Genomic DNA, 26,699 nt, shown 5'->3' with positions numbered 1-26,699 from the left:
CAGTACCAGCACTGCCCTCCCAGTATCCCGCCCACTGAGTTGCCTGTGCCCACTCACCCAGGAGGGTGGGTGTCTCCTTTGCCCCAGGCATCTCAGGCCCTGCCCCAGTCAGCCCTGCTGCCCTCCGTGAGGAGGCTATTGGCCTCCTGAGATCCATCTCTGTAGGACAGTCAACCATAGAGAATGCTATCCAGGGGCAGGCATCACAGATGCAGCAATGCAATGCCTTCCTGAAGGGCATTCATAGTGGATTGGCGGCCCTACAGAGATTATTTCAGGCTCTGGTCTCCTCTCTGACAGCAGCCAGTGTCCCTGTTTCTTCCGTCCCCCCTCCAACTACCTGTTTCCACTCCCAGTCTCCTCACCCCAAGCCCATCCCACGGACACATTCTGACAAGCATGCACCCAAAACAACAGACAAGACTCGCAGAGACAAACACAGGCAGCACACTTCAGTCCACAAGCACTCACACAGCGAACACACAGATGCACACACAACATCATCTACTGCCTCCACTGTCTCCCCCTCCTCCCTCACAGTCACATCAGCACTCACACAGTCCCTGAACCTGTCACTTGCACAGCCTTGCCCACAGTCAACACAACAGCAGACCCACAGACATGCACCCCACACACCACAAGCGCAGTCACCACCATCACCGCATGCAGCATACCCACCTCACTTGTGGACACCACCACAACATCCATCCACACGTCCTGTTTGGCCTCACCCACCCTGTCTGCCCCCTCTCCAAAGACGCACAAATGCTCTCACTCAGACCCCAAAGAGCTATGCACATCCCTCACGCACACTGTCCATGCACCTGCACCAAAGTCCAGCACACGTTCTCCTCCTACAACCACTCTCTCTACCTCCACTCCCAACCCTCCTCCCACAACCCACCCCATTGGCCCTAAGAAGCTTTTCCTTTCCCACCTTGACCTCTTCCCTCCCCCAGTCCTGCCCGTAAGAGAAAGGTCCTACCCCCCCAGCCCAGTACCTCCAGCACCAAGTCTAGCTTGTTCCACCCCCAAAGACTTCAGCTGCGACTAAGGAGCACATGAGTGCAACTCTGGTTCTCTGCCCCAAGCCCACTCCTCTGCCCCCCAAAACGGAAGGGTAAAGTGCCGACCCCTCCCAAACACAAACCCAAGGACTCCCCTCTCAAAATGAAGTCCCTCCTAAACCTCCCCCTGCCCCTGAGGTGCCTGCCTATTTCCAACATGATGCCTCTGCACAATGGACTTCCGATGATGTCAGGAGTGAAGCTGGGGCTTGGACTTTGCCCTGTGGGCTTATTCAGACTTTGGGCTGAACATGGACCTGCATGTGAATATGCATTGATGTATATATTTTTTGGATTTGGGCTCTTCATCCAACAGGATTACAGTGGTTGGAACAGAGGTATGTGTCCTGGCTTTCCTTGCCCCTGGGTTGTTACTGCCATTTAACTCTGTAGATGGTTGTAGGTGTGTGCTGTGTGTGTATGGTGTGTGTTGTGCATGTGTGTGTCACTCTCCCCTCCCTCCCTCCCTTGTGTGTTAGGCAGCTGTACTCACTGTTGCCATCTTCGTCGGTGTTGGTGCTCCAGTACGGCCATGGTGTGGTACCGAATCAGGAAGACTTGCAGTTCTGGTTCCATGACGGCCGCTCACTCCTCTGTGTCCCTGGAGGTGAGTGTGAGTGTCTCCTTTCATATGATGTGTTTCTGCCAGGCTTTTGGTGGCGTTGCTACCGCCCTGGAAATCCTGGCGGTGTGCTATGTCATAATAAGGTGGGCGGATCCTTGTCTTCCGCCTGCCTGGAAATTGCTACCGCCGAGTTCAGTGTTCGTACCGCACTGGCGGATGGGGTGGTACATTGGCAGAATATGGGAGGGATCACCGCCATGGTCATTATTTGGTGGTCATTACTGCTGGCCTGGCGACAGTACTACTGCCATCGCCGTCGTGGTGGTCACCTGACCGCCAAGGTCATAATGACCACCTGTGTCTCTTAAGTTATAATACTGTGTTGGAAAATAAAGACTTTTTGCCAATAACCCAAATTTATTATTTGCATCGCTAGGTTTTGACATATGCTGAGGCTTTCAACAAGTAAATAGATCTCACTATCTCACAGCAATCCTCAGCATGCCTAGAGCACTCATAGAGCATATGGAAGATGATGGCAGCTGATATGTTCATTGCACTCAAAATCAGTAGTTTTAATAAACCTATTTTAGATATGACTGGCTATGCCCTGCGGGCTGCACGTTTTTCTGCATTAAATGAACACAATATTTCAGGCACTGGGTAAACAGAATTATGCAAGCTTTTTTGTAGGGATACAATATATTCAGCACACACAGCACATAATTTCACATTATTTTAGTGGGATTTAGGACATCAGAATGCTATAATGCCACTCTTACCAGAGGAGTGGAATGTTTCATCTTGCACAGTTATTTATTTTACACTGGATGGGGGAAGTCAGCAATTTATATTTAATGCTCTCGGGTTTCCTAGGTCCATGCATGAGTAACTGATACCTGCTGCTAATTGCTACAGCAGCAGGTGCTGTAACTGGCAGGGCTGTTAGACAGTGAAGTGCAGATACCCCTTTCTTCGGGGTTAAAAAAAGAAATGGAAGCCGAATATCGTATCCACAATTAAATGTATCAAGTTTTTTGCATATGTGATAATAAAGCATCCATACCTTGAACTGATTACTTCAATACTAGGAGCCATTATGTCATAGGGCTCATCTTCCAACGTTGCAAATTGAGTTGTGTTGCTTTTCACGCACGCGTACACTGTGCATACTTCCATCTGTAATATGGAGAAAAACATATTTAAAACGCGATTACACCTTTAGACAAAGGGTGTGCTAGTGTACTTTCCAAAACACATACGGCAATTTGCATAGAAACTGAGATGCACGTGTTCAACTTCCTAGCATGCACATATCTTGCTCCTATCAATTTTTATACTCGAGTGCGAGCAACAAGACTGCAGAACAGACTGCAGCACATCCTTCAATCACTCAGGTGTACTGCACTCAATGCACTCCATTCAGAAACCGATGCACTCCTACCTGTGTGAGTTCTGACCTAGCTCAGTGATTCAAGAAATGAAGGCACCATGTAGACAGGGGACAGAAATCCCCCTCTTTGCAACACAGAACTGTACTCCACCCCCATGAAAAACTGAAGCGATGGATTGCTGATTTACACGCTCAGTGCTACATTAGAGGTGAAAAGGAAACGTATGCTGCATGTACGGGCTCTTTAAGTTCTGTCCATGTTAGTCTTGCCAGTGTCCATGGGTTTTGTGGTTGTTTATTTATCTACATATTTATTTGGGAGTTGTACAATGTCCTGAGTGTAACTTTGCGGTTACTACACAGCATTGGATGAGGAAAACAGTGGTTCCCAGCCTGTGGTCCAGGTACTCCTGGGGGTACGCAAAGCCTTATCAGGGGGTCCGTGATTGCTTAGAAAATGTAATAATATTAATAGAATAGGCCCCCAGCTTTCAGTAATAACTCATGGGGGGGTCCCAGGATTACAATAATGGTTCAGTGGGGGTCCCTGGGTTCCAATATTGATAAAGTAGGGGTTCCCAGAAGTCAAAAGGTTGGGAACCACTGGAATACAACATTGAAATCAGATGAAAAACATGGCGGAGGGGAAGCATGCATTCAATGAAGTAGTGTGGTGGACAAAGCTGATGTTCTGTTGTTCCGATGATCAAAAAACACAATAGTGTGAAAGGTCCATTAGAAATAGGTCTGATTAATTCCGTTTTCAGAAGTACATGAAGTGCACGTGATTTAGTTCAGATCTCAAGGAGGTGTTTAATGAATTACACTGTCTTGGACATGTATCCAGGGGTCTGCCTGTCTTTTGTCCACTTGAGTGAATGCTAATGTATCAAGTTGGGAGCTAATGAGCTGGCATTTCTAATAGGAGTGTATTATGAATTAACTTTAGCAATAATGCTGGGCTCTTTCCCAAAAAGGCTTTGTGGATGGTACAGAGAACCTTGATTCTGATTTGACTGATAGCCACAGATCACTTTTATGAGCAGGCTTAGGGCCTGATATAGAGTTTGGCAGACGGGGATACTCCGTCACAAATGTGACGGATATCTCATCCGCTGTATTACGATTCCATTATATCCTATGGAAATCGTGCAAGGAAGACAAGGTCAAAAATGGGAGCATAAAGCTGCACTCATTGCCCACACATCCTCATGTCATCTGTTGTCATTTATTACCCAGAAGCTGCAGCCATGCATTTGAGAGGAACAAAATGGCTCTTTTCAAATATACTCTCTCTGATTCATGAATCGCAGTCTATGCCACTTTGAAAAAAAGTGAGGGCACAGATTTACGATGTGCATTGGGCGGCGTATTATACTGGTTCACAACATTTCCCACACCTTAAAGACAGGCATATATTTTGTACCTGAATCTTCATCACATTTGCGGCTTAAAGTTGAAGTTAGACTGTTTTATTATTCAATTCATAAAAAAAGCTGTACTTCGGCATACAAATGTTAATTTTCATGCTGAAATGTGACTCCGTTTAAGGAAGTTAGCATGAAACTCACAAGTTTCAGTGCAACTGTTTTAGGGTGGGTTTGCTCGTCTATAATCCAGTTCAAACTCGGGTATATAGCTCCTGAAATGTCTTTAAAAAAAAAAATTAACTTGTTTTATTTATGCATAGAAAAGAACACATACAACTATGCACTACATTATATCCACATTACTTTTAGGGGGATTGTACAGTCCAGCCGCACGGTCAATGGCAACACCATTTTAGAGACCCCAGCTCCGAGACTACACGCTGTGCTCTAACCTAGCAACAAGATAATGATGACAATAGGCTAGGTCGACCCAACCACCTCAAAACTCAGCAAGCACAGCGATTAGCGGCGCAAACCCCTACAAATTCAGTGTAGTACATTTTAATACAGCAACTATCAAACAGAACACTGCAAACTTAGCCAACACCGACAGATCAGAAGAGAGGGCAACGGATATCCATCATTCATCCAAGGCATCAAGCATATGCGGGTGGGGGACACCGGGGGGGGGCAGCTTAATATCAGCCCATGAACAAGCCCGGAACCAAGGAGAGGAGGAGGGCTCACTTATGCCAACTCCCACAGCAAAAGCAAAATACAGAAGCACCCCCCCCCCCCCCATGAAACACCAAAACCCACATCCATGCCCGATAACCCCCAACCTCATTCCTCGAATGGCCCAACAATGGCCAGAGCTCAACTAGCGGCACCGTCTTTTAAGGGGTCCTCCCCCTCGCTCTCCTGCACACCAGATAACTCATTAATCATAGTACGCCAGATCTCCAAATCACAGTCAGCATGCTCATCCACTCGAACCTTTCGTAGGGGGTTGCCCATTCAGTTAAATCACTCAGCCAGGTAACATGCAACAAGGGGTTCGGGCTGGCCCACTGGATCACAATGCACCTTTCGCCAAAATAAGCCCCAGCTGTGCAAATCTTTACGCCATTTTGCGACCCTTTTTAGGGATGGGAAGCAGGCCCAGCAGGCAGTGTTTCATCGTTGCCTGCACTCTCACAGCCGTCACCTCCCTCAGCATCTGCACTACTTGACGCCAAAAGGGTTGGATAGAGCCACAGACCCATGTTATGTGGTCAAATGAAGCCAACGGCACTCCACAGCGGCCACAGCTACCAGGCCTTGAGGGAAATATTCTATGCAAGCGTTGAGGTGTCAGGTATGCTCTATGCAAGTAATAGAAGTGCGTCAACTTAAATCTAGCATTGCTAGTCACATCCCGCACCAGAGAACGGGTTCTATTCCATTCCCCATCCGTGAGTGTCATTCCCAGGCCAGCTTCCCAGCGGTCCCTAATCCCCTGCGTGCCAGTTAGCCTGTCTCCCTTGATGGCCTTATATGTTCGAGACAGTAGACCGCGGTCACCTCCAGGATCAAGAAGTGTCACCAAGAAGTGGGATTCAGCCGGCTCCTCTGGGAAGGATGTCCAAATCTCTCTGACCATCTGCAAAATGTTCGCATACTGTAGGAACTGCCTCTGACCTATTCCAAAAATGGACTCAGCCTCTTCCCTCATAATGAATGTGCCATTTTGATATAAGTCACCCGCATTATTACAACCCCCTGCCCGCCACTTTGCAAAATCCATCACCTCAGCCGCCTTAACAAAAGGTCGGATCCACCATAGTGGAAGTAGGCGCGCGTATGGGGCCTTGCGCAAAACCCGCACAACTGCACTCTCCCATGCTCTCGATACCTGCTTCACCAGGTAGGGGGCACCTTCCGGAACCCCAGAGCCACCCATTTGTATATGTGGGAGGCACTCCATACAGATAGAGCCAGCTAACAGATCCTTTTCCAAATTGGGGGTATCCTCACACCACCGGACTCCATATTGTAGTAACCCAGCAGGCCTCCACTAACTAGGTCTAACTTCAAGACCTCCATGCGGACTCTACATCTTTTGCCCGCCCAGACTAGAGATAATAGCAATTTATCAAGCTGCCGAAATAGCAAAAGGGGGAGCTCACAGAGTGAATTCTGCATAACATACAGGCACCGAGGAAGTAAGATCATTTTACTAAGTGCTATTCTACCCATAACCGATAATGGGAGAGAGGTCCAGAATTGAATGGAGGCACGGAGGCCCTCCAGCAATCTCCCCATATTTAAAGTAAATTGCAGTTGCGGGGAGTGCGTAACCTGGATGCCTAAATATGAAAAGGACTCAGTCTCCCAGGACAGACCCAAATGGGGCAACTCTGATGCTGCCATCGTCGACAGACCTGCCATTGGGAATAACACCATTTTGTGTTGGTTAACTCAGAGGCCCGAGACCTGACCAAAAATGTCCATCATACCCAACAAGAGGGGGACCGCCTGCGCAGGGTCTGTGATGTACACTAGAGCACTGTCTGCATACAGTGATATTATATGTGTTCTCGTCCCCACACGGATGCCCCACCTATCCAGACCAGTCCATAGTTGTATGGCCAGAGGCTCCATAGCCAACACGAACAGCAGTGGCAACAAGGGGCATCCCTGCAGTGTGCCTTGTTCGATAGTAAAGGACTCTGACAATATTGCCCAGTACTTACTCGCGCCCGAGGCGCTGTACACAAGAGACGTACCCAGGATAGAAAGATGGGGCCTATGCCGACTCTGCGCATCACCTCCCACAGGTATTCCCAGGATAAGGTGTCAAACGCTTTCTCCATATCTAGAGCCACCAGAGTTGCAGGAAACGCAGAGTCACGAGTCTCGTGTAGTATATGTGATAAGCACCGTATATTCATATGAGTCCCTTTCCCTGGTATAAATCTGCATTGATCTCCCTGTACTAAATGTGTCACCACACGACTCAAACGAGAAGCCAAAACTTTAGCTAGTAATTTAACATCAACATTTAGCATGGACAACGGTCTATAGGAGCCCCGGCCTTCAGCTTTCTTCCCTGGTTTCGGCAGCATGACTATTAATGCTTCCAGCATATGCTTTGGTAGAAGACCCTCACTTTGTGCCCCATGAAGGATTTCCAACAAGCGCGGAAGGGTCACAGCGGTATAGGTATAGGTATGGTAAAATTCGACTGGGAGCCCGTCGGTGCCAGGTGCTTTCCCGGAAGCCATACCTCCCAACGCCTCGACTAGGTCTTCCAATGACACCTCCCCCTCCAATTCCTCCACCTGGGCCTTCTCCGTAAGGCGAGGGATCCACAGACCATCTAACTACTCCTGTATCTGTACCTACGAATTCACCCGCAACTGCCCTAAAATCTTTTCCCCAGAAAAAACACGTCAGGATGATGGGGATGGGACTTTCCCGCCGGAGGAGCCAAGCCAACATACGCCCGAGTGGTCCCCCTCCCGAAACAGCTGCTGCCTATAATCCCGGCGGACATAATTATCCAGTCTATCCCAAAGGTCCACTATTCTACCTCGCATCTCAAGGCACTCCGACTCCGAAGCGTCACCATTATCTACTTGGTGCTATATGGCTGCCAATGCATCCTCCTGCTGCGTGAGCTCCTGGTCCAGGCGTTTTCTGATACCATATGCTTTCCCCTCTGATAACTACTTTCAGTGCCTCCCATTCTATGCCTCCGGTCTTAGACATAGCCTAATTTGCACTAAAATATCCATCAAGCACACCCTGAAGATCTTTGCTATCTTCAGGATCACCCAGTAAGTCAGGACGCAACCGCCACAGGGGAATTGCAGGCTTGGGTATGTGTGTTTCACATTCCAATAGGAGGGGGGCATGGTCTGATAAGAACCGGACCTGGTAAACAACTCAGCGGACGTCAAGCGAGCCATCATTGGCAAGGAGAAATCTATACAGACGGCTGTAAGCCCCATTGGTGGGTGTGTAACAAGAAAACATTTTGGATGTAGGGTGCATTTCTCTCCACACATCTACAAAGTGTAGATTCCTCATGACGTTTCACAGTTTGGCAGTCATATGCGTCTTAGTGTTCATCTTCGGCGGGTCCCTATCTAGTGCTCCGTCTAAGACGCAATCAAAGTCTCCAGCCCACAGAATGGGCATCCCATTGTAAGGTATTAATTCATGTTGGAGCTGATGATAGAACCCCGCATCATCCGTGTTAGGGGCATAAATATTCAACAGGCAGAGCTCTGGGCTATCTAGTATGCCCTTTAAGAATATGTATCTGCCTTGCACATCTGCTTTTATTTTAAAGGGAGTCCCAGGGGCAACCCAAATAGAAACCCCTCTAGCGTAAAATACATAAGTAACCGAATAAAGCTGCACCCTCCACTTTTTCTGTACTTTTTGCGCTTCATCCTCTACCACATGAGTCTCCTGTTGGAGAGAAATATGTACGCCAAGCCGTCTAAGATATGTATGTACTCTGTAGTGTTTCACAAAGGAATTAAATCCTCTAACATTCCATGTAACTATACACGTCAGGGTACCCGCCATATTCTGTTCCAATCCACATGCCCCTCTACAGCTCCCGACCGCCTCCTCCCCACCCACATGCAGCCCCCTCAACACAGTCTCCCGGCCCGGTGCATTCGCATCCAAACAGAAGAATGCTGACATTGTTCACAGTGTTAAAAAGAGAACTGCAACTCCAACTAGAACCCGCATGTAATTCCCCCATCCCACCCCAGGTAAACCCCTCCCACAACTAGTGACTGCCCAATTGTGTGTGCACCCCGCTATCACTTGTAGAGCCCAGAAGTGGGGAGCAATCGCCGTCCCTACTCGATAGCCAGATTCAGGTCCGGACTGCGCTCCAACACTCCCCCACATGCCAATCGTCCAGCCCGCGCACACACTGTACCCAACAGTTAACCAACAACAGGGGGTGTATCACAGGCCTACCACTCCGCCTCGGCCCCCAGTCTAGACGCCTTACTGGGCCACCGCCCCCCCAGCACCAAAAGGCATCAGCAAATAGGAGAGAGGGAGGGGCAGAAAGAGAGAGGAGAGTCAACAGAGGGAAGACCCTGAGCATCAATCCAGAACCAAAATACGTGACTCCAACCACAACGGACGGTCCAGTAGATCACTCAGGTGTCCGTATTTTCTGTTGCTGGAGACAGTCTGCCCAAGACACAGGGGGACCCAGAGCACGAGGACGCCTCCGACGTGACAGTTTGAACTAACAGTATAGCTTTCTCGTGCTCTTGTCTCCTACGTTCAAGACTCAGGGTACCGTCCGAGCGAACAACTACTCTGCTTCCACAGTCGGCACGATGGCGCCTGATACTTCTGTGTGCTGCAGTATGCTCGTCCGCTGTCCCTCGGTGTCTCCCGCTACTTTCCCCATGCAGGGAGTCTGGCGTTCCTGTCCCTTCCTTCCACTCCAACCAGTCCTATGCTGCTTCAGGAGACTGAAAAAAATGTGAGCGGCCCGCATGGAGGACCTTCAGCTTGGCTGGATACAGCAACATATAAGTATAGCCCAGTTCTTTTAGCTTACGTTTAACAATTGCATATGATTGTCTTTGGAGCTGCACTACCCCTGGTGTAGTCAGGAAAAAAGCAGATGGTGTGATTCTCAACTGTCGGGTCTCCATGCTTGCGCACCTCTTGGAAAATTACGTTGCGGTCTCTATAGTTAAGGACCTTGGCTATAATCGTTCGTGGAGGGGCTCCCGGCAGCGGTGCTAAGGCCCTGTGTGCATGCTTCACCACAGATACAGACGACAAGGGGGCATCAGGCATCTAGGATCCAGACTTCTAGGAAGGCCTTGACATTCGGGGAAGCCCACTATATGAAGGTTACAACGTCATGCCCTAACCTCCGCATCCTCGACCCGCGCTTCCAATTTGCACGTTTTAGCTTCGAGGATGGCCACGAGGCCTTCAGTGTGTCCATATCAGACTGCATGCATGTCACTTCTGGCTTAGTGGCCACTGATCGTTCCGCCACTACTCTCAAATCGGTTCTCAATAGGTTGACATCGACTGCTATGGCCGCAATCTGAGTTTGCATGGCATGACGAGAGGACTCAATAGCAGCCAGGATTTGCGCCCCGGTGGGCTCTGTTCCCTTCTCCAAGGGGGTAGGGGGATCTTTTTGCATACTCGTTCCTGAGCCCTGTGCTATGTATTATTCCATCCGAGTTTGCTGCGTTCCTTTATTCGCTCTGTCCTTGCCCATGGTGCACACCTGATGGGACGCCAGCTGCAAACGAATACACCGGGTGCCACGCTTCTGGGCGCAGTTCAAGTGATCTATCGCCCTCTCTTCATCATGCACCGCCGCTCAGTCTCCTACTGCCTCACTCTCACGGAGAGACTCCAGGGTGAACACCGGCCCAGGTAGGAGCAGCGCAAGCGCATCTCACTACCTGCCAGCCCTGGACTCCAGGAGCCGGATAACACAGAGCCACCCAGTCAGAACACCATTGCAGAGGAGCACCCCCCCAAAACTAATCCAGCGACGGGCCCAACTGCCCTTATAAGTCCAGCGCAGCTCCGTAAGCCTCAGTCTCCTGCAGCCCGGGTGCCCACCTCAGCAAGCAAACAACCGCGCAGGGGTACGCCACACTGCCTGTCGTTTCAGCCACCACAATGTTTATCTCCTGCCAGGGGCACCCCTGCCTCTGTAAAACTGCACCTTGCTGCTTCCAACTCGCCGCTATGGGCCTCCAGAACAATGGAAGGGCCCACCTCCAGCTCTGTTCAGTCTATTCAGGGGAGGTAAGGGGGGGGTGCAGTACCAAATTATGCCCAACTCCGCACCGCGAAGGACCACCCCGTCAGGGTCACCCCCTCCTTGGTTGCACCACTCCATAGCCTTGTTTAGCTGTTTATGGCCTGGATTCGGATTGCGCTCACGATCGTGGCTGCCACTTTAGGGTCAGGCGCTCTTTGCATGCGCTCCTGTGCGGCACGATCGCGGCACTTGCCTTCGCTTTCTGTCGCTCCTCGCATCCTCCCATCTACCCCAGGGACCTCAATGACCGCCCGGCCAGGTCCGCGGAGGCGCAGGGCTGCAGGATCATGTAGGATGAGTAGGCCAGGGCCAGGAGCACTCTCCTAGTGCTGCCGATCGGCCATCTTGCCGGCCACGCCCCCCCTCCTGTAATGTCTTTAAACGTGAATTTGGAAACCAGGAACTGGTCAAATATGTCTCACGTTATGTAGTTCTAGGGACTACTAAAACACACCAGCAGTTTTTAATGCACACCAATATTTAATCACCACAAATATAAAATCTAGTATCTAAATATTGCGTAATGCATACCAGGTTCCGTAGTTTTGTCAGAAATTATTATTAGCCACTACATTTTGGTGTAGAAAACCATCAGGGAAACATTACTAAAAACATGTATTTATTATGCAGAGGTTCATTGCCCAGCGCAAAAGAAGTCCAATAGGTATATATTACAATTACATTTTATAATCACAATATAGCCACAGTATAGCCAGGAAACTCAATAAACATTCATGAATAGAAAATCTAAAAAGCTCATTAGTCCATTTGCCACCACATCCAATAATAATAATAACATTATTTATATAGAGCAATATGTTAGGGTATATAAATATATATGTAGTATTTATATAGGGCAGCTTAGCCACAAGACAGCAGGGAGATGCACAGGGTTATAATATTAAAACTCATAGCTGCAAGTAACTGCCAAAAATACATTTTAAAAGAACATCCAATAGGAAGACAACAGTTACAAACATTGCCATCAACCCAAATTATTTTTGAATATTTTACCCAGGTTTACCCACAACAAAATAGTAAAAAATAAAAAATAAAATATGGTGAGAAAAAGCTCAGCAGTTAAAAGCATCTACAATGTATCCTCCAGCCATCAAAGCAAATAAATCCAAATAAAGTTGGCAGTATCAGTTATCTCCCTACGGTTGTTATATTAGGTATGTATTATAAATAGTGAAATAACCTCCAATTCATTGACTTGCTAGCCATTTTCCAAAAGAGCCTCAATTTCTCTTGTCATTATCTTATCCCCTTGTGAATCCAAAAAGATTTTACTCATTTTATTCTGACACAGACTTACAAGGTTGGCAAAAAAGTGGGAGATAATTTCACCAGCAGTTCCATATAAGGACATGCCTTGCCCCTAGTACTCCATTTATCAGCAAATGCTTCCAGAGGAAGAATACCCAATCTGTACTTCATAAACAATGCTTTAACTATGGGTGACTCGATCAGACCAAGCTATCTCTCTTTCCAATCGAGCAGCCTGTGTTGAGGAACGCTGAATGGCATACTGCTAATCCACGTCTTCAACAGAATGTCTTCCATAGATGAATCTCAAAAATGTACCTTCTTTAAACTTTACTACCTTTGAGGATAACAGTTCCATCTGGCTGACTCTAGCTACTCTCTAGGTCAATGGCATTTAGGGTGTCTGCATTAGAGACATGGATGATTAACCTACTTTCTGACATCATAACATCTCTCAGAGCTGTGTGATATATGGTTAGTTGGGTGTGATTCCAGAATTTGCATCTATATGAAATTGGTCTCATAGTGGCTTTATTGGCATAAAGCCTCTCACTTGGGTGAAGGATTAACACTTTCATCAGCGTTCCCTATGGCAGGTATACTTAACGTCTGAGGAAATTATTTTCCTTGATAATCAATTTGTAAGTGAGGGAAATTACCATCTTTGGCACTATTTCCCTCCAAATTTGCCCTTTCTGTTTTGCTGGATTAGAACTTTCACTTTAACCCCTTTAAACAGGAGTAAAGTGTGTGTGCTGCCCCTTCAAACATGTTTAATTATCTGATCTCTGATTGACATGCTTACCCTGGCTATAAGCCTCTAACATATAGTGTAGATAATGCACCCTCGGCCTGGAAGTTAAATGCCACCTGTAGACTGTAGTACCTATTCTGCCGTTTATAGTTTTGAGTTGTAAAACATGGCAACTTGCCAACCATATGTAGCTTGACTGAAGAAGCCTAAAAACCTGCTCTTAAAGCTGTTAAAATAATAAGTTTGGGTAGGTGGAAATCCCTACTTTTAAATATTGATAAGTCAAACCCTAAGTACAACTTGCTGCCCACAAGGTAGAGTGCCTGATATTTAAAAGTGAAACATATGTGAAATTAAAGTTGACATGTTCCTACACTGACTAGCCCCCAAAAGCAATTTTCAGTAGAAGGGCTTTTACTGGATCCTGCAAAAAGTCAAAGTACAGTCTATAAACTTTAATCTCTAACTTTTGACAGAAAGAATTATAATGTAAAGTCTATTTTTAGTATTTATTTAAATTCAACTCTTTGGTAAAGTTAGATTATTAATAAATATTTGAGAAAATCAACTTTTCGAAAGTTACATTTTCCCTGCCTGAAGGTCCTGAAGACTAATTTGATTAGACTGCTGGGAACTGCCCAGCAAATGCTTATCAGAACTCAGAAATGTACTTATATATACTTCAACATGTATTCTGTCACCTACATGTAGACTGTCCAGCAGGAGCGATGAATGCCCACCTCTACCCCTGTGCACCTATTCGACCAGTAGTACAATCGCCTGCTATGAGTTGATACCGAAGGGGACAGGGGTTGAAAAAGGTAAGAAGACAAAGATGTTTGGTTTGGGCATAGTGCTCACAAACAGCCAACCTTTATTGTTGGGAATTTATATCTGTGCACTGGTCTAGGAGTCATATTCCTCCTTTGAATTTCGAACCTGAATCAAATACATATTAGATTAATGAATTATTACATCTCAAGCACATCCACATTTGTCTGTTATATTATCAGTCTCCTCTCATGCTTAATGTACACCTTTACCTGTAAATGTTCACCCAGAATGACCTCTAGTTTTAAAGGATAGTTTCCATATTTCTGTATTTGTTACCAAGATGTCAAATTCACTTTGTTTTCTAGTTGCTCACAAAGTTCAAGGCTCCTGCAGCGACGTTTACTTTTGGTTTGCCACCAAAATTATGTTGCAAGTCTCTCTTACTATATTAAGATTTGTTTTGCTCCATCAAGATCTTTGGTTTCTTCAAATGTTTTTTAAATGCATTGCACCATAGGAACTACAATAGTGAAACAAGTTATGTTGCTTATCTTGTCATGTTTTCTTTCCATACAGGTTTCTACTTATCAAGTCTAAGGCCACAGTGTCGATGCGTAGACAGATCTCCCATACTGCTGCCATATGAAAATCTGAAGCGTCTCAATGATGTAGGAAGCCTGTGGAAGCTGGTTGTTAGAGCTGACATTTTTGATGTTGTATTTCCCCAAATCTTTTGCCTTCATCCCTCCTGTTTTGCTAAATGTATTTTTTGCTGGCATTAATTATCATATTAGGTTTAAGACCATCACATCAATGTCAGCACAGGTGGCTGGATATTTCCAAGCCATTGATATGATGTTAGTAGAGGCCAGATACCATATAAACTTTAATCCCAGTTGTTACACCTGAAACTCTTTGGCTATAACCCTCCAAACATTTTGCCTTTAAGTCCAGGCCTAAACCTTCCTTTATAATACATAGAATACATATAATACATGGATGTCACCCCTAAATTGGACCCTAAAAGTCCATAGGACTGGGTGCATTGTATTTAAAAAGTAGAGCAGGTGTATTTAAATTTTACATATTCCGGCAATGAAAAAGTAATTTTCTACTGCTGTAAGGCTTATCTCTCCAAATGAATAACACTGGTTTGCCTCGTTACATTTAATAAGCGATAGCTTTAGTTTGGAGAAAGACTGTTAACACTCAAATGGATTGCAATTTAAAATTCTCTTAAATGGTCAAGTTTGATTTTAGGTTACAATTCTGAAAATGCCACTTTTAGAGGGTTGCATTTTCTTGTTTTACCATTTGTGCCTTCTGCTGGTGTCCTGGGTCGGATGACTGTGAATGGCTCTGCTGTTGTGGTTTGTGTCTTTCTCCCAGTCAGTGACACAAAGGGGACCAGGTGTGGATAGGATTGCCCATCCTGCCAGGATGTATGGGGGAGGAGTTGTGCCCTGCACCTCTTACACTTGAAAGGGCTTGCCTCTAGTACATGCAAAGGATCCTGACCACGGTCTTTTGTCACCCTAGGCATTTTGGAGCCTTGACTGGAGAAAGGGAAGAACTTTTCCGAACCAGACGTGGGGTAGTATAGGGAATTGCCCACATCAAAGGCTGACACCAGGTTAAATATTAGACCTCCAGAGCCACTTATCAGTACACTCCTGGACCTGTGGACATTACAGAAGAAGAACTCCCCTGCTGCTACCAGAGGACTTCCATGCTGTTTGAGGACTGTATTGCTGTCTGAGAAGAAAGATTGGACCTTCTTACCTTCCTCCCAGGTTAATCTGAGTGACCCGAAGGGTCAGTTGGTTGACCTTCTATTTGGACCACAGGGACAGAATAGGCTCCAGAATCCTCCCTGCAACTGCCCAGCTGACCTGCTGAAACTGGACCTGCATGTGCCAGCAACTGGACCTGCCTGAGCCCTGCTGTTCGCTTCTGCTGGAGTGAGTCCCTGATCCCCAAGAAGAGCTTCTCCAGGTCCTAGACCCCTGGCTGGCATTACAGTGCACTCCTCCCTGCCTAACTGTGGATTCTGTTGGAACTGATGCAGTGAAACTCAACTCAATGCAGGACCTCACATCACAGCCCTTATAGCTTTTCATTTGAACCAATGCAGCTCAATGCTTCACATCAAGCACACAAGGTATAATTCTCAGGCAAAACTAACTCAGTTCCATGTATTTAGCTCTTACTTCATCACAGTCAGTCTGTACTTGTGACTTTGTCCCTATCCAGTGTGACCAGATAACTGCAGTTGGTGCTTTGGGCCTCTAAGAGTTTTTGTTCCTTACGCTTTGAAATTACATATCTCTGGTTCTACTAGTTGTATTTTTGTCACTCTGGTATCATTTAATTTATTTAAATGTACTCTATTATTTCCATGAGTTGGGCTTCTCCCCTTTAACCAGAAACCCGATTTCCTACACCCGTTCATGCTCTCAATTGCTGAGCAAGGCATGGTTGCCTACGGTGGTGTATTTATACCCAGCACATCCAAAATGGCAGTCTGCTCTGGACCATTCTAGAACGTTTCAAACACATCCTGACTATTCCTTGTACTTTGGTCATCACACTTCATAATCTCTGTGCATCAACAATGCTATACTGTTCTCCTTAAGTCAAACAAGTAGGAATATTCATAAATATGGTCATAACATATCCCTGGGCATTCTTGGATACAATGTAGAAAGATTTGGTTACATGATTCAGCCTCAGCCTCCATCCTCTCATCCACTGGGACCTAATGGTAGCTTTTGCAGCTGCCATAGCGTTTGATCACAAGTATCCTGCTTGTTGATGCAGAAATGGCAGTACTTAAACTTAATGAGGGGCAAAAAATGATTCCAGAGCAGAACAATGGCATAGACCTGGTGACAGGATGGACTGGGTGTGGGATATGTGATCCCTATCAGCCGGAGAAAGATAGCTGGATTGAGCCCAGTAACTTCATTAACTTGAACTGGACAGAGGTGAGGCCTGCCCATTTATAGTGTATTGTAAGGGGAGTTCTGACAAAGGGAAAGTCTTTGTTCTCCAGACCCACACTTGACAGGCTGACTCCAAAGCCAGTGGGAGGGAATCTATCTTCAGAACTAGTTTGGAGTGGACCCTCAATCAATCAATTAAAAAGATTTGTAGAGCGCGCTACTCACAGAAGACAGGACTGCTCTTTTCCCTGAACACTTCTGGGTGGACAGAAGGGCTCTGCACAAGGGACAAAAGATTGGATTTTGCTTGCAGTAGGGCAAGCAGGTACTGTCACAAAAGTGAATTAAACATTTTCCTCATTGATTAGGAAAGGACAAGAAGTCACTACGGCACACTTGCAAGTGGAAACCATAAATGTTGCTCTTGAAGAACCCTCCTCAGAACACTTTCTGGACCTGCTTGAGATCAGAAGAGGACTGGACCTGGCTTTCTGTACCCCAATATAAGCACTAAAGGACTGGACCTGCTCCCTCTTCTACCCAGGACAAAGAATTGGATTCCAAGGGACAGTTAGCTGACCTCATTTGTGGCTACAGGGAGACAATAAGCTGCAAAAGACCTTTTACCTCAAGTGACCAATGGTGACCTCAGCTAGAGTGAGTCCTGGCTCCTAGGGGCTGACCCTGAGGTTTGCGAACCTTAGAAGTGACCCAGAGGACCTGCTCCAGAAACCCTGAAATGTTGGGACTTAAAATAAACTTGTACTTATAGGACCTTTGAAACATCAGCATTACCTTGAGGCAAAGGTGTCTAATTTAATGTGATTTTGTCAGATACAGCTCCAGGCTTGGCCTGAGCTCCATGAAAAAGACTATGGGTTGGACCACCACACTCCAGGAGGTCTGACCGCCACATTACGACCCTGGCAGTCGGACAGCCAGGGGACAACTGTTACTGCCGGGAATATGGTTCCCAACAGGCTGACGGCGGTCGGGCTCATGGTCAGCCACGGCAGCACTGAACTCTGCGCCACTGTGCTGATCACAACTCCTGTTTCCACTAGCCTTTCGATGGCAGGGACCCCACTAAGTGAAGGATGGTATAAACATAGTACTGGGGGACACAGGGTGGCATCTGCAGTGCCCATACACATGCTTTGCAGGCAGTGTGCATTCCGGGGGTGCTGATGTGCTACGGCATTGTCTCGGCTTTCCTTAAGGGAGCCGAGACCAGTACCATAGCACTGAATGTTGTAATATGATGTTTTTGCTGGTCAGCTCAATGGGAACATCGTATTACAGTGGGAGGGTTAGGTAGCCAGGTTGAGGACCGCGTCATCCTTGTGAGTTTGGCGGTCGGCTCATCCAAATGCCAAACTCGTAATGAGCTCCTAAGTCAGAAGGTAAAACCTTGACTAGGAAACACTCACTTGTTTTATCCCACTGAACACAATTGTAGTAGTCCTTCATTCTAGTCTACCACATTATAGATTATCATTGGTGCTTAGTCCTTTTTAGAACTATTTTAGTTTAAATATTTAAAAATCCATATCTCTGGTTCCCCTTAAAGATTTATTTTTATTTTGTTGTCATTTTTGTTGCACTTTATTATTCTAATTTTGTTTGAGATTTTTATTGTCTGGTGTTTTTACTTCATTACTGTTTGACTACTGCCTAAATATTTTACACATTTCAGTAAGTTAAGCCTGTCTCTTCTGCGCCATTACCAAGGGCTGATGTTTGGGGTTCAAACTGACAAGCTATTCATTGATCGTTAGGTTTATTTCAGGTATAAAACCCAGTAAAACACACACAAATGGCATAAAAAAAATATACATACTGAGCAATGAATAGTTGTCATATAAAAAAAAGGTACTGATAAACATAGTACTTAGGCTCCTACATCAAAAGTATCACAATTCTTATAAAAAGGAAGCTTTAAGTGTGAAATAAAATATAAACTACTACAGAAGCCATTTTATTCAAAAGCAAACATTTAAGAAAAAAAGCCCCTAAAAACATCAGGCTGCATTAAGTTCCAGACCTCACATAGACAGTAGATAGACTATGTATGACAGAGGCTGCCTCTTAATGCTGGATAATGGCCTATATGGAAAATCATAAAAACACAACTTGGCCGGTACTGAGATGGAAGATATAAAACATAACAAATACAATATAAGCCCCCGCCACCTGCCAAACGTGTAATGTGGCACAAGTCTTTGCTCTAGATATTACCCCCTGACAATCATTAATGGCTTTCCCTACGGCATGACCTCCTTCCTTCAATCTAAACTGTAATATACTAACATCTTTGTGAACTAGTGAAATAATTTTCTGTGTAAAACAAATCATCAGTTCAAGAGACCTCAAGCGTTCCAGAGACCAGAAAACATTGATCAATGATGTGATCTACCAATGCAACTAAAAGCTGTTTTTAAATAAAAAAAACAAATATCATGGCTTAAAGACATAAAAAATACTTACAATTTAGCATGGAGAAGTGAAAAGATGGAGTCACACAACCTATTCCATTGCAAATGGTCCCCTGAATGTGGGAGGTGGGGTTATTATTTACCAAACAGGCTTTGATCCTCTCTACCATAGTCTGCAGAAGAATCTTTAGAGAAAAGGTTTGCAAGGTAATAAATCAAAAGGTTTGGCTTGTAGAGTGAAAAGGCATCCTTAATTCCTTACTTGTACATAAAAACAATTTCAACTCCCTCAACGGATTGAAGCCATCTGCTTTTTTTGGTTCTATCACTTCCCAAATGAGACGACGATGCCCAGGCAATGCGTCGGTTCCGATCTGCGCAGTCGGGAATGCGTTGTCAGTGAAAACCTGGTGATGCCACGCAGCTGGTGATGCAAAGGCGATGCGTTGGTGCTGATGCCATTGTGTTAATTCTGAGCAGCACAGTCAATGCTGCAATGTCCTCATCTTCAGCAGCAACGGCGATGTGTCAGCGTCAAGGAGCGATTCAGTGGTTCTGACCAGCACAGTGATGACAATGCTTGGGTTTTTTGTAGAAAAAGCTGCAGAGCCCACTTCCAAGAGCCCATGACTTGATTGGCACCAGTTGGCAGGACAGGAGTCACAGTTATGGTAGGGTTGAGTAAAGTCTTTGATGTCCTGGAGACTTCAGAACAAGAGGCAAGCCACCAAGCCATTGTAGTCACTTTGGTGTTGGCGAAGTAGAGATGCAGGTCCAGTCCTTCTCACTCCCAGGCAAGGATGGCAGCAGGGCAGGGCCAGCAAAGTACAGCAGAGTTCCAGCAGAGACAGTCTTTACAGCAGCACAGCAGTCCTTCTTCCTGCCAGAAGGTCCTCAGGTCAAGAAATTTACTGATTTAATAGGGTCAGAAGTCTAGTTCTTATACTGAGTGGTGCCCTTAAGTATGGGTGACTTCAAAGAGAGGCCTTTGAAGCACACATAGTCCCTGCCCTTCCTGCACTGTCCACAGACACACCACAGGGGGTTATGCAGCCTTTTGTGATGGCCCAGGACCCATCCGATTCAGGTGTAAGAGTCAGCTCCTCCATTCCATCCTGCCCAGGTTGGCCCATCAACATGCAGTTGGCCACTCAGTCACACCTATTGGGATGGAATGCACAAGAGCCAAACTGTCACCCACCCAGGTGTGTGTATTCCGAGACAGGCAGAAGGCACTAAGGTCCAGATTTATGGTGGCCTAGCGCCATTCAAACAGTTGACATTAGTGTCATTTTTTTTATGCTAATGTGGTGTTGGAAGGGCAAAAATGCTACGCCATATTTACAAAGTGGCGCAATACTTGCAGTGTGCCACTTTGTAACCCCTTGAGCCACATTATGCCTGCACCAGGCATAATGTATGCAAGGTGGGCATTCTAATGTTAGGGGAGACAAAAAAAAGGCCCAAAGAAATCTATTGTAGTGAATCCTAGTTTGTTTAAATGGGATAAGGGGAGATAGCTTAGCCTTTGGCTTGCAGGCTCGTGCCCCGTCACCTAGTGACTTTTAACCTACTTAGCTTGCTCTGTCTTAGACCATTTATTTAATTAATTATTCTAAGATGGCTGCCTTGTTTATACTTAGGCCCTTTTTGTTTAGAGTTATGTTATCAGTGTCACCGCACTAAGGCGTCAACTCATACAACAAAGACAAACAAACTGTAGGTGCCCACATCAGAAATTACCGACCCAAGCTTGCAGCGTTATCTATTGTTTTGGGCCAACCTACGTCAGGGGTCCAAGTAGATCTGTATAAATACATCACACTTTAGACAGCTAATCAGAGGGATTCCGACCAGGTACCATTGCTGTTATTGATGCTGCACGTCGCCTTGATGCTGACCCGGACTTCGTGTTCTTCCGTAGTCTGAGCTCGAGACCTCATTCAAGGTAACCAGGGTTGGGGGCTCCTTCCAGGGACATGGCATTGGCAGATTAGGTTTAACAAACCCAGCTCTCCTCTAGGTTGAAGGTTAGGCTTATTATGATAGGGTACACGGACATATGATACACTTTATGTCTTTCTGTGCTAATACAAGATGGTGGGGTCTTCATAGTCATGACCCTCGTCTTTACAATTCTAATCAATACAATTTACTGCATTGTATTAAATAAAAACTATTGAAACATTACTGCATCTTCGTTATTGCCTGTGTTTGGTTGAGACATAATATATCTGTGAGAAAGAGGTAATCTCCGTTTAACAATGACACCTCCCGAGATGTCATACTTCTGAGTCAATGCGTAAAGGCTGACACAAATCACCTTTAACTGTTTGGGTTGTTGGTGAGGTACTGCTAGTGAGCCGCTAAGGTTGGGACTACAGTTGCAACTTGTTGTAGGATAGGCATAGTCACATATACAGGGAGTGCAGAATTATTAGGCAAGTTGTATTTTTGAGGATTAATTTTATTATTGAACAACAACCATGTTCTCAATGAACCCAAAAAACTCATTAATACCAAAGCTGAATATTTTTGGAAGTAGTTTTTAGTTTGTTATTAGTTTTAGCTATGTTAGGGGGATATCTGTGTGTGCAGGTGACTATTACTGTGCATAATTATTAGGCAACTTAACAAAAAACAAATATATACCCATTTCAATTATTTATTATTACCAGTGAAACCAATATAACATCTCAACATTCACAAATATACATTTCTGACATTCAAAAACAAAACAAAAACAAATCAGTGACCAATATAGCCACCTTTCTTTGCAAGGACACTCAAAAGCCTGCCATCCATGGATTCTGTCAGTGTTTTGATCTGTTCACCATCAACATTGCGTGCAGCAGCAACCACAGCCTCCCAGACACTGTTCAGAGAGGTGTACTGTTTTCCCTCCTTGTAAATCTCACATTTGATGATGGACCACAGGTTCTCAATGGGGTTCAGATCAGGTGAACAAGGAGGCCATGTCATTAGATTTCCTTCTTTTATACCCTTTCTTGCCAGCCACGCTGTGGAGTACTTGGACGCGTGTGATGGAGCATTGTCCTGCATGAAAATCATGTTTTTCTTGAAGGATGCAGACTTCTTCCTGTACCACTGCTTGAAGAAGGTGTCTTCCAGGAACTGGCAGTAGGACTGGGAGTTGAGCTTGACTCCATCCTCAACCCGAAAAGGCCCCACAAGCTCATCTTTGATGATACCAGCCCAAACCAGTACTCCACCTCCACCTTGCTGGCGTCTGAGTCGGACTGGAGCTCTCTGCCCTTTACCAATCCAGCCACGGGCCCATCCATCTGGCCCATCAAGACTCACTCTCATTTCATCAGTCCATAAAACCTTAGAAGAATCAGTCTTGAGATATTTCTTGGCCCAGTCTTGACGTTTCAGCTTGTGTGTCTTGTTCAGTGGTGGTCGTCTTTCAGCCTTTCTTACCTTGGCCATGTCTCTGAGTATTGCACACCTTGTGCTTTTGGGCACTCCAGTGATGTTGCAGCTCTGAAATATGGCCAAACTGGTGGCAAGTGGCATCGTGGCAGCTGCACGCTTGACTTTTCTCAGTTCATGGGCAGTTATTTTGCGCCTTGGTTTTTCCACACGCTTCTTGCGACCCTGTTGACTATTTTGAATGAAACGCTTGATTGTTCGATGATCACGCTTCAGAAGCTTTGCAATTTTAAGAGTGCTGCATCCCTCTGCAAGATATCTCACTATTTTTGACTTTTCTGAGCCTGTCAAGTCCTTCTTTTGACCCATTTTGCCAAAGGAAAGGAAGTTGCCTAATAATTATGCACACCTGATATAGGGTGTTGATGTCATTAGACCACACCCCTTCTCATTACAGAGATGCACATCACCTAATATGCTTAATTGGTAGTAGGCTTTCGAGCCTATACAGCTTGGAGTAAGACAACATGCATAAAGAGGATGATGTGGTCAAAATACTCATTTGCCTAATAATTCTGCACTCCCTGTAAACATAAGTACTGTCATCCTTGAACCAGCAGTCTTGCCCAGAGCAACAGTCCAAACTACGACATGGCGCCACCAACGATGGTGGTTAGGCACTAATTTACGGGTACCCCGAATATCACTGTCTCACAAAACGACAGGTACCCTAAGTACCATTATACCGAGACGTCCGTGGTCTTTGGGAAAATACTCCTCAGCTGAACAGGGAACACCTCATTAGGCTGTAGGTTGTTAGAGCTCAAACTCTTAAAAAGGACTTTTACTCCCCACTTGGTGTTCCCTCTCTTTGCCCATTTTTCAATATGGCTAATGCCATAGACATTCCTGAAAATGCTAGACAAGCATTAACATTACATCTAGTAGCGCGTGGCTTAAGAGAAGAGGGCGGGGAAGTCACTTTCATAGTAAAAGCTAATGAAGCTTACCAAACAGAAACGTTCTATGCCTGGGTCACCTTTCCTGAGGAAGACGCCAGGTCAGCCACTTTTCGCACATATAGAATTGCTCATGTACCTCAACGGTACCAAGCATACCAGTATTGCGAAATACCGCTCACCTATCCAGAGCATCAGAACAGCTTTGAAGGTGCCCTACCACATGTTTTACAACAAGTGAGATTATGTCCTTTAAGTAATGATGGACCAACATGGCCTATGTTTGCCACATACGCACCTCACCCAGATATACAGAATATGCCAGTAGCAGATCTGCGGAACTTATATAATGAAACAGTAACATTATATAGAAGGCTTGTTCAGTTTGTAATGCGGACTTTGAACACAATACCAGCTCGTCCAGAACCACCAGTACCTGCTAGATATCAATTGACTACGTGGAACGCACCATTGGTGTGATCTTTTGGGACAAACTTAATTGTGACATCCTATTGACCGAAAGAGATTGGCCGGCTGAACACATCCGTAAGCTCCCACATGGGGAAAATGTCATTGTGTACCTTGTGTAAGGAAATGCCTCCTTGGCATGGTTACCCCCTGACTTTTTGCCTTTGCTGATGCCAAGTTATGATTTGAAAGTGTGCTGAGGCCTCCTAACCAGGCCCCAGCACCAGTGTTCTTTCCCTAACCTGTACCTTTGTTTCCACAATTGGCACACCCTGGCATCCAGGTAAGTCTCTTGTAACTGGTACCCCTGGTACCAAGGTCCCTGATGCCAGGGAAGGTCTCTAAGGGCTGCAGCATGTCTTATGCCACCCTGGAGACCCCTCACTCAGCACAGACACACTGCTTGCCAGCTTGTGTGTGCTGGTGGGGAGAAAATGACTAAATCGACATGGCACTCCCCTCAGGGTGCCATGCCAACCTCACAGTGCCTATGGGATAGATAAGTCACCCCTCTAGCAGGCCTTACAGCCCTAAGGCAGGGTGCACTATACCATAGGTGAGGGCATAGGTGCATGAGCACTATGCCCCTACAGTGTCTAAGCAAAACCTTAGACATTGTAAGTGCAGGGTAGCCACAAGAGTATATGGTCTGGGAGTCTGTCATACACGAACTCCACAGCACCATAATGGCTACACTGAAAACTGGGAAGTTTGGTATCAAACTTCTCAGCACAATAAATGCACACTGATGTCAGTGTACATTTTATTGTGAAATACACCCCAGAGGGCATCTTAGAGATGCCCCCTGAAACCATACCCAACTTCCAGTGTGGGCTGACTAGTTTTACCAGCCTGCCACACACCAGACATGTTGCTGGCCACATGGGGAGAGTGCCTTTGTCACTCTGTGGCTAGTAACAAAGCCTGTACTGGGTGGAGCTGCTTCTCACCTCCCCCTGCAGGAACTGTAACACCTGGCGGTGAGCCTCAAAGGCTCACCCCCTTTGTTACAGCACCCCAGGGCACTCCAGCTAGTGGAGTTGCCCGCCCCCTCCGGCCACGGCCCCACTTTTGCCGGCAAGGCCGGAGGAGATAATGAGAAAAACAAGGAGGAGTCACTGGCCAGTCAGGACAGCCCCTAAGGTGTCCTGAGCTAAGGTGACTCTGACTTTTAGAAATCCTCCATCTTGCAGATGGAGGATTCCCCCAATAGGATTAGGGATGTGCCCCCCTCCCCTCAGGGAGGAGGCACAAAGAGGGTGTAGCCACCCTCAGGGCTAGTAGCCAATGGCTACTAATCCCCCAGGCCTAATCACATCCCTAAATTGAGTATTTAGGGCCCCCCAGAGCTTAGCAAGATAGATTCCTGCAACCTAAGACAAAGAAGGACTGCTGACCTGAAAGCCCTGCAGAGAAGACGGAGACACCACCTGCTTTGGCCCCAGCTCTACCGGCCTGTCTCCCCACTTCAAGAAAACTGCAACAGCGACACGTTCCACAGGGTCCAGCGACCTCTGAAGCCTCAGAGGACTACCCTGCATCTAAAAGGACCAAGAACTCCAGAGGACAGCGGCTCTGCTCCAAAGAAGAAACATCTTTGCAACAAAGAAGCAACTTTTAAAGACCACACGTTTCCCGCCGGAAGCGTGAGACTTTGCACTCTGCACCCGACGCCCCCGGCTCGACCTGCGGAGAAACAACACTACACGGAGGACTCCCCGGCGACTGCGACCCTGTGAGTAGCCAGAGTTGACCCCCTGACCCTTCCCAGCGACGCCTGCAGAGAGAATCCAGAGGCTCCCCCTGACCGCGACTGCCTGCTTCAAAGAACCTGACGCCTGGTAAAGACACTGCACCCGCAGCCCCCAGGACCTGAAGGATCCGACCTCCAGTGCAGAAGCGGCCCCCAGGTGGCCCTCTCCCTTGCCCAGGTGGTGGCTACCCCGAGGAGCCCCCCCACTTGCCTGCCTGCTTCGCTGAAGAGACCCCTGGTCTCCCATTGAACTCCATTGCAAACCTGACGCCTGTTTGCACTCTGCACCCGGCCGCCCCCGTGCCGCTGAGGGTGTACTTTTTGTGCTGACTTGTGTCCCCCCTGGTGCCCTACAAAACCCCCCTGGTCTGCCCTCCGAAGACGCGGGTACCTACCTGCTGGCAGACTGGAACCGGGGCACCCCCTTCTCCATTGAAGCCTATGTGTTTTGGGCACCACTTTGACCTCTGCACCTGACCGGCCCTGAGCTGCTGGTGTGGTAACTTTGGGGTTGCTCTGAACCCCCAACAGTGGGCTACCTTGGACCCAACTTTGAACCCTATAGGTGGTTTACTTACCTGCAAAACTAACAAACACTTACCTCCCCCAGGAACTGTTGAAAATTGCACTGTGTCTAGTTTTAAAATAGCTTATTGCCATTTGTGTGAAAACTGTATATGCTATTTTGCTAATTCAAAGTTCCTAAAGTTCCTAAGTGA

At 46.4% G+C, this 26,699-nt stretch overlaps 1 protein-coding gene across 1 annotated transcript in view; it reads right to left on the bottom strand.

Moving 5' to 3' along the window:
• The window catches only part of USH2A (usherin), a 3,586,186-nt gene that overhangs the window by 1,155,044 nt on the left and 2,404,443 nt on the right, over window positions 1-26,699 (bottom strand). Inside the window, exon 47 of the mRNA XM_069233891.1 lies at window positions 2,699-2,811. Coding sequence (XP_069089992.1) covers window positions 2,699-2,811 — 113 coding nt within the window. The remainder of the gene's footprint in view (window positions 1-2,698; window positions 2,812-26,699) is intronic.

Source organism: Pleurodeles waltl, chromosome 5, assembly GCF_031143425.1.
Source record: "Pleurodeles waltl isolate 20211129_DDA chromosome 5, aPleWal1.hap1.20221129, whole genome shotgun sequence".
Taxonomy (NCBI): domain Eukaryota; kingdom Metazoa; phylum Chordata; class Amphibia; order Caudata; family Salamandridae; genus Pleurodeles; species Pleurodeles waltl.
This window is presented reverse-complemented; position numbering and strand designations above follow the sequence as displayed.